The following is an 8,778-nucleotide window of genomic DNA, read 5'->3' on the forward strand; positions in this document are numbered from 1 at the left end:
CCGCTGGGAGGGAAGCTTTGTGCCTTGGGGTTTTAGAGCAGTCACTGATAACACAGCTCAGAGCGATGGATGCTGAAGGGTTGCTGAACAGGGCGCCCACCTCTGCGGGTATTTGGGAATACACCTATGACAACTGAACTGCTTATGTGACTGACTATGATACATGTGTGTGTGTCAGGGGGTTCCTCTCTATCTCCTCGTTTTGAGAGTGGTGAAAGGTTTCATAAACATCTTCTCTCCCATTCAGATACCACCTTCTCAAACTCCTTCAGAAGTTTGGCAAAGTAAAGCAATTTGACTTTCTCTTTCACAAGTCTGGTGCTCTGGAGGGGCAGCCAAGGGGTTACTGTTTTGTGAACTTTGAAACCAAACAGGTATGTTGCTTTTATCTAAAACTCTGGTTTAAATGACTGGCTTCTTTCCCCATCTTTTTTATGTTAATGTAAAGCTAAAACAGGAAAGGATAAATTAAATACCTTGTCTACACAAACCTACAGACTCTTAACAGCTCCACTCCGTGACAGCCACTCTGTGACCGCTCCTGGAAGTAGCAATAGTGATTTCCTTTCTCCTGTGCTGGCTTTTCCTGAATCCTGCTTTCTAATGCAAATCAGAAAGGGTCAGTTCTTTGGGCCACGTTTGTAGTGAGCTCGTGGAGTGGTACCGTGGAGATGCTGTGACCCACGCAGAGCCTTGGATCAGCCTGCCAGACCACCTGAAATCCAGAACTGCTCCAAAGTCCTCCTAGTTTTTCTTTTGGCTTCATGAATGCACAAACACCAACCTGTGTGATGCTGCCAGATGTACAACGTGACACATCTGCAGCATCCTGGAGTGAACTGCCCCTGGCTGTCCAGTTGGGATTTTAGCTCTCGTTACAAACCAAAATTTTAAGTCGTGCTCACCTGCAACATCAGAGTTGTAGTTATTTTGTCGTAATTCTGCTGAAATTGTTCAAAAGTTAGGAAGAACAGTGTGTTTGGAGATTGCTTGTGGTTGTATGATCTCATCTTTTTGTTGTGCAGTTGCCGGTAAGGATGTCAGAAGAGCCCTGACACAGTGCGTTAGCTCTAGAAAATTATTCATGGCAAGGTGGAACAGCTTTGCAACATAAGTCTTCAACTGCTGTGAATCAAGTTTTATGGGAGTGTCCCAAAACTGAGATTCCGCTGCTGAGCCTAGAACAGGACCAAGTGGATAATGTCCCCCATGCACGTCAGCAGGATCTGGCGTAAGCATAGATAGGTGTTGATGAGACATGTAATCACTGTGATGAGTTACCATATTTTCTAGAGAAACTCCTGTAGCATAAACCTCCCTCAGAATGCTCTTCCAGTGGCCTCTAGGTGTGGTATCTTCAAAACTCCTGATCACTTTCCCCATTTCCTCCCCCAAAAACAGGTGAAAGAATAAACCAATAAGGCTGATAAAAGTCTAGTTACTCGGATGTTGGAGCCTTCCAAAGATATTCCTGGGTTGGGATACAATGGGATAAACTTTCTTTGCTGTCAGTTAGCTGTACTTACAGAAGACTGATTAACAAAGAAAAAAGGCTCTTTAAATCTGAGTCGGTTTTGACTAACGACTTGGTTTGTTTATTGAACTGTCTTCCTGTGCAGGAAGCAGAAAAAGCGATCCAATGTCTCAATGGCAAGCTGGCCCTTTCCAAGAAATTGGTGGTGCGGTGGGCACATGCACAAGTCAAGGTAAGCTTGTGGTTGTAAATAAGAACTGCTTTTAATTTGCAAAATCGAAAAACTTTAAGGAACAATTCTTTTCAAGGCTGTCTTAGCCTGGCAAGATAATTTCAGTCTGTTCTAGGAAATTACTCTGATAGAAACGGTATTAACAATCTACCACTTCTCCTGTCCACCTAAACTGTGCTGGATTAGCTGTGAGTGAAAATAGGCCATTTAACCTCATGTTCTTTGAAAGGGAGTTTCTGATCAAAGTGGTGTGAACAGATTACTTCTATAAATGTCCACGTTTTAACTTTTCCTGAACTCAGTGAGTGATTGGCTGGAAGTTTGAATCCTTCCCTTTGTGGTTTTGCTCCCTGTTTGGATAGGAGATGCATGGAAATTCCCAATTACTGAGTACTTTGTTCCACTTCTGAAAGCACTTATGTGGCAGCATCTCTAATTACTTTTGACTTTAAAGCAACATATTTCACATCTAAGCTAAATATCCTTTTATTGCTTGCTCTGTTGCATAAAACATCAAGTTTTTAATATTAACTTAGGCAGTACTTTCTGGAACATCCTTGTTTTAATTTTTTTAACTTCTTGTCTTGTTTATCCTGCAGTTATTTACTATCTGGTATTTGATAAAGCAATTTATTTTGAATAACTTTATTTGCAGATAAATGGATTTTGGGGGAGGTGGGGGGAGCTGCTTCTTGCCATTTTCCTTTGGGTAGTTTGCTTTTAGCACGTGTTGATTATCCTACAAGCAGCTTTCTACCCTTTCTCTAATCAAGTACACCAGTGCATCTGTTTTGGATGCTAAAAAAACCCCACCACAACAAAACAGGTATCTTCGTTAAAGGAGACCATGTTGTTTTAATTATTGGCTCCAAGGGTTCCAGGCTTTTGTCAGCACATCCAAGCTTGTGCAAATCCAGGCTCCATTTTCTTCAGCTCTGTAGCCACTAGCTCGCCACGTGCTTCCGGATGCCTGAAGAATGATCAGGCCATAACAGGCGTTTCGGCCAGAGGAGTGAGTGTCTGCTCAGCTGGGAATTCAGCGGGGTAGCTCGGTGCTTGGCTGTCCGGGGTACAGTGAAGAACATGCATAAATAATCAGTTCAGTTTGCATGGCATTTTCTAATCTGTGAATGGAAAGATTTAACAACACAAAACTTTGGCTTATTGTAACAAGTGTTTATTTTAGACAATACCAGCACCATGCTAAGTAGTTTTAAGATGAGCGGCCAAGGCTTACCAGACACTGTCAGTTTGAGCAGCTCTGCTGAAAAACAAACCTGACTTTGTGCCAAATGAAATAAGGAAGCAGAACACTGCGAATAGTTCAGGAGGCCCGTTGCCCACAGAGATGGCAGACTCACAAGCTGCTTTCTTGGTGGTTCCTAACTGGTCTTTTTTCTTTTTTTCTTTTTTTTTTTCTTTTCTCCCAGCACTGCATGATTCTGTGCAGTTGTGTGCTTGGGTTACCTTCTGAATCTGCACAATGTCTGTATAAAGAGCGTAGCAATACAGTACAATAGTTACCTTAAAATTTACCATCTTTGCTTCATGTCTTATATAGAGGGGAACAAGAAGCGATAAGACAGGATAAGGTTTAAGGATCCATAGTACAATGCACATAAGTGTTCGGTATCAGAGTCTACATTCCATGTTGGTACTAAACAAGTGTTACGGTTGGGATTTGTTTCAGTGTTTGCCCACCAAAATTATTCCTAGCAAAAGCTTCACAAAATCTGAGGTGGTGTTAATCCAGCTCTAAAGTGTATCTGTGGGCAAATGTTTCTGTGTTCATAATTCCAGCTGACTTCAATCCTTGGTCTCTTGTTCGCAGAGATTTGATCACAATAAAGGTGAGAAGATCCTTCCAATCAGTCTGGAGCCATCTTCCAGCACAGAGCCGCCCCAGTCTAACCTAAGGTAGGAGGTGGGGTGGGTGAGAGGTGACCAAACCATGGGAGTGGTGGGGAACTAACTTCTTCAATTTCAATAATATCTGGAGTTGTTAGCATTATCTTTATGCTAAAAATATAACATGGCAGAAAAACTGTTTTTAGAAGGGCAGCATGCTGCAAAGTAACTCATTTGATGTGGGACACTTCAGACTTGAAGTTAATTTTCTAACATGTGAAGCTACTAGGGCAGTAGGAAGGAAAAGAGATGAGGAGAGGAATTGAGAATGTGTAACATTCCAGCTCCTTTGGCCAGAATGTGCTTTGCACTTCTTCATATGAATTTCAGTGAGAGGCTTTGTACTGTACTAATTTGATAAAGCAAAATGCTTATGAGCAAGAATTTCTACTACAGTGGCAAAAGATTAAAACAAAATCACAGGTAGTACCTCACGTAAAACTTTTTTTTTTTTTTTTTTGCGAGCGTTAGGGCTGGTTGGTCTTCTCTGTGGGATGTGGTTAAATTCTCCAACCCCTCTGTTTACCTAAAGCACATAGTGCTGCTTTGCTAGTTCACAGTTTGGTTGAAAGGGTATGTGATTTTCGTCTGTGTTCTGTCAGTGGAACCCTATAAGGAACCAGGACTGGGGATAACGAATTTACCTACAGATGAAATAAGCTTGCAATTCAGAAGTAACACGCTAGGAAGCAATGAGCAGAAAGACTTGAGTCGTGCAGATTGTCAGCCACGTCAGTGGCACGAAGGAGTTGTTTTAGCGAGGATGGATGCTGCAAGAAGCCACAGCAGAGAAGGGAACGTGCCTCAGTCCATACCCAATGGAGGATAGCGAATAACAAAAGTCCTAGGAATTTGGGGTGTAACCTGGGATAGCTTCTCCCTTTGGGATAAACCCTGCTAATGCTGAAATAATGTTTCTTCCTGACTTAATTAGGGTCTGGGGTTTTCCCATCCCGAGCGGTCTTGTAGCTGGGAGGAAGTCTGGCTTTCATTTCTCTGCTGTTTCCAGCAGCCTCGTCTGAGCTGCGCTCTGCTGCACATGCTCAGACCTCTTTAAATGACATCATTTTACATGAAGTAGGAAGCCTTGTTATGTACTTGTCTTGCTCAGTGTCCTCAAGAAAGTGCTGAGTAGGTGCAAGGACCGTTATTTTGTGGTGCTGTGATATATCTCGGAGGACCTTTCCTAAGCAAATCCATGCTGAGGATTGAAATGAAATAGCGTGGGCTTTAAGCAGTAGATTCCTGCCTCCCAACTTCATGCTGCTTGTGAATGCAGCGATGGGGGCTGCCTAGCCCCTCCTTGTGTGACTAAGTATTTGCATGTCAACAAAATCTCTGGATTGCTGTAGTCTGATTGCATGCTAAGATCAAGCTCAATTTCTTTTCTGCTTTTTCTCTTTTCAGTGTCAGTGCAAAAATAAAGGCCATTGAAGCCAAGCTGAAAATGATGGCAGAAAACCCTGATGCAGAATACCCTGCAGCACCTGTTTATTCTTACTTCAAACCACCGGATAAGAAAAGGACTACTCCTTATTCCAGAGCTGCCTGGAAATCTAGAAGATGATGCTTATGAATGGATGATGGTAGCAAGAAACACTGCTTTGTATACCTGGAGTCCTCCAATGCTTTTGTACTTTGTAGAGTGAGAAGGATGCTGCCACCTGAGCACACCACCACTGTCCACGGCACAGTGTTTTGTAACACCTTAGGTGGTCTGCTGAATACTCCTTACTGCCAGTGCAGCTTCACAGCTGAACGCTGTTCAGAAAAGTAGGTTCCCTTCAAAGCCTCTGATGAACACGCAGACAACCTCTCGTTAGTGTGCATTCATTAGCAAGATTAGAAACAGTAACCAGTGTATGGAGTAAAGCACATCCAAAAATACTCCATTTAACTGACTACTTTTTAAAGTATTTTCGAACAAAAAGTATTCCAATTCGTGTTTTTAATGGAGGGGAAGCACTTGGTTTTGATTAACGCTCTGTAGTTACCATGGAAAACTTTTTCATCTCAATAAAATTAATTTTAAATAGACTTTGCAACACTTTTAGTAACTGTGCATGCTATGTTTTATATGCACCAAAGCAAATTTATGTTGCATTTTGATTTGCAAACTTTAAGGTATGACTTTATGATGTGATAACCTTAAGAGAAGTCATGACACGGCACGGGTATTTTCAGTGTCGCTTAGGCTGTAGGTGTGTGCCTCCGTGTAGGAATGAGTGCATTTACGCACCCCTGAGGTCTGCTCTGTGCCGTAAGCTTCAGGGCACGGCAGTGGCATATCTGATGTTTGTGTTCAGTGATCGCCTTCAGTGGTAGCTCTTCATAAACCAGATGTGACGGTGTGAGAATAACACTGCAGCCTCGGAGACATCTGTCAAGCACACGACCTCGGCGTTTGCCCACCAACCAGACCAACTAAAGGTGGTCGGTTGTCTCCTGGTGCGAAGCGGCACAAGCGTTTGTGGCGAAACGGTTCTACGGTGTGCTGAGGATTACCTGCGCCAGGCGCTTCATTTACAAGTCTAATGGATGGCACTTCACTTAAACTGATCTGCAGCACATTCTTCTCCCTAAATGTTACCTGCAGAATAGAAATCTGAGGAAAAAACATTGTCTGGCAGCGTTGTCTCCTTAGTACACGCAGTGCTGTGACTGTGTGTGCGAGGGGGATGTGGGAGAACGTGTGCGCTCGGGTCCAGGAGATGCTGGTCTGATTTTGCCGATGTCAGCTCTCTCTGGTCCCTTCTATGGTGCATCTTTACCTCGTCGGTCACTCTTGAGTTGCTTCCCCAAGCTGGTTAACAGTGGTCTCAAACAAGAGGAGGAAAATAATTTTTAAACAGCCCCTCGTTTCTGTATGCAGGTGTTGCTCACTGGCATGGCAAAGTAAGGTTTGTATTCCTGAAGCGGCGCACCTACCTCCAAGGAGAGCACGCTTCCTGCTTCCGAACCGAGCATCTGGAATGGAGCTGTGCTTGTGTGTGACGGGTGGATTGTTAAAAGCCTGACGTGTTCAAAAGTAGGTCTCGTGCTGTTAAATATTTGCTTTCTAGTTTTTGGGTACCTGAGTAAAGAGAAAAGTAGTATCGCTGGGAGTTTGTACCCCTCTGAATGTCAATAACACCCGTTTACATTCCTCTGTGAACAGCCTGTGTTTTGTTCTTGCGTGCTCTAACGTTTGTAGTCCTCCGGATCTGTATCTGCATTATTTAGAAGAGCAATCAATTCTATTTCTATTAGGAATTTAGAAAATACCTAGATTCAAATCAGGTATGTGGTTGTGTTCCTGTCAGAAACATACTTCGATATTTGTTTGTATTTAAGTACAATTTGTTGACATTCTTACAGCTCTAAATAAACATTTAAAATGCATGTTTTCCTCCAGGAGAGTGAGGGTGGCAAGCAGGAAGTGAGGGTGGTAAATGCTTGGCATCAGCCGAAGTCCACTGATACAAATCTGGGTACAATAGCAGTAGTCTTTTTTTAATTTTTTTTTTTTTCCACTACCACAGTCACTAACAGAAGTGCCTTGTCTGTCCTTTGGCCAGACTCAGACCTGGGGGAGCTTTATTGCAGGTCGGTATTCGTGTCGGTCATTCCCGCTGCCGCCGGCCTGGCAGGCACTCGTGCTGCCTGCGCTTCCCAGGAATGCTGCAGCTTCCCGAAGGCCCCGCGCCTCTTCGGCAGCCGGCGGCGATAGTGCAGCAAAACCAGAGAGTTTCTAACCCTGGAGCTGGGAGGAGGTAAACGCTCGGTAACGTTTTTCATGAGCATCAGCTCTGGGGCTTTGCGTATCAACCATCATAAAATAGGTTTGAAAAGCACCGGGACGCGTGACACTGCTTTGGTGGAAGATGCTGTTGGCTCTGGAGCCGTGAGTACGGAGGTTGGCAGGCTGGTGGTGGGAAGGAGAGCTGGGCTTGGCTCCTGGCTCCCGTGAGGAGTCATCTAGGGGCTATTTCTTACCTCTGGCATACGATCCTGTCCCCTTAGGGGTTTCTTTGCTTCCCCTGTATTTCCAGCAAATCCCTGGGGGCAAGGTGGGATACCAAGGACAACGTTCACCATGGCGCCAGTGTGCGTTTTTCCTCAGTATTTCAACAGTCTTCCTGCCTATGGTGAGAGTCCCTCACGTGGGACAGGTACCAAACCATGCCTTCCCCTGTGGGAGCATGTACCATGCCTAACCCCTATCTCGGGATTCTGGCTGGGTTGCTCATTGACAGGCAGCCTCGTTGGAGCTCTGCTGCTGTTGGGAGGGAGCATGTGGGGGGGGAAAGAAAGGGGATGAAGTTGGTGTTAATACCCGGCAACTCCACTGCTTTGCGTTCCCCAAGCACCGCACGGGCCGCGTTCCTGGCACAGGCAGCCGTGTAACTCGCGCTTCGGAGATCTACCTGTTCCCAGCTGCCCGCAGGGCCAAGGCTTGATCCTGAGGCCGGGGAAAGGCAGAGGCTGGGCTGAATTCACCCTGTTCCTGAGCCTGTTCTGACTTCGCTGGGCCCCGAGTGCCTGGTCTGTAATCATTAGAGTAGCGAAAGCTGTCAGCGTTACTGTGCTGTGGTGTGCCGTGGCAGCTACAGCCCTGCATCGCGCTCTCAGATGCAAACAAAACCCACGTTGCCCTGTTCGGATCGACACTGGGTAGGGGGGCAGACAGCTTTCATGGCTGTGTCTGTGAAAACTCCTACGTGTTTCTTCTGGAGTAGTCGGAGCTAATTGAGACACCGCCAGCGTGGACGAGTGGTTAAATCGTCCTTTCTCAGCACTGCTCCTCCGCACTTGTGTGTGTCCCCTGGCCGCTCTGCCTTCCTCTGCAGAGCCGAGGACGGAGGGGAGGACGAGCAGCGGGCCTTGGGCTGAGTTTCCCAGGGGTTTCCTGGGCTTTCTTGCAACCTCAATGTTTAAACCTAATGTCTTGTATTTATTCTAAAATGGCTTTCATCTGATTTCCCTCTCGGTTAACAATTTAGCTGTCAAAATCAATAACGGCGTGGATCCATCCCCGGCTGCCATCAGCTCACGTTACCGTCCTGCAATTACTCCGTGGTGGAACCGCTGCCGGGGCTTTGCTGGGGAATTATCAGGTTACTAATGAAGCCCGGGCAGAGGCGGGCGGCGAGACGCCGCGGCGGTGGGTGCCATCCCCGCTGCC

At 45.5% G+C, this 8,778-nt stretch overlaps 1 protein-coding gene across 1 annotated transcript; it reads left to right on the forward strand.

Moving 5' to 3' along the window:
• Positions 1-236: 236 nt before the first annotated feature.
• On the forward strand, positions 237-5,659 carry RBM18 (RNA binding motif protein 18; the record flags this gene model as incomplete). The annotated part of the gene is made up of 4 exons (XM_009331616.1): positions 237-374; positions 1,620-1,706; positions 3,538-3,623; positions 5,022-5,659. Coding segments are annotated over 4 exons (471 nt in total), but the record flags the coding sequence as incomplete, so codon positions are not given.
• Between the last annotated feature and the right edge of the window lie 3,119 nt (positions 5,660-8,778).

Source organism: Pygoscelis adeliae, unplaced genomic scaffold (assembly GCF_000699105.1).
Source record: "Pygoscelis adeliae isolate BGI_AS28 unplaced genomic scaffold, ASM69910v1 Scaffold619, whole genome shotgun sequence".
In the NCBI taxonomy this organism is placed as follows: Eukaryota; Metazoa; Chordata; class Aves; order Sphenisciformes; family Spheniscidae; genus Pygoscelis; species Pygoscelis adeliae.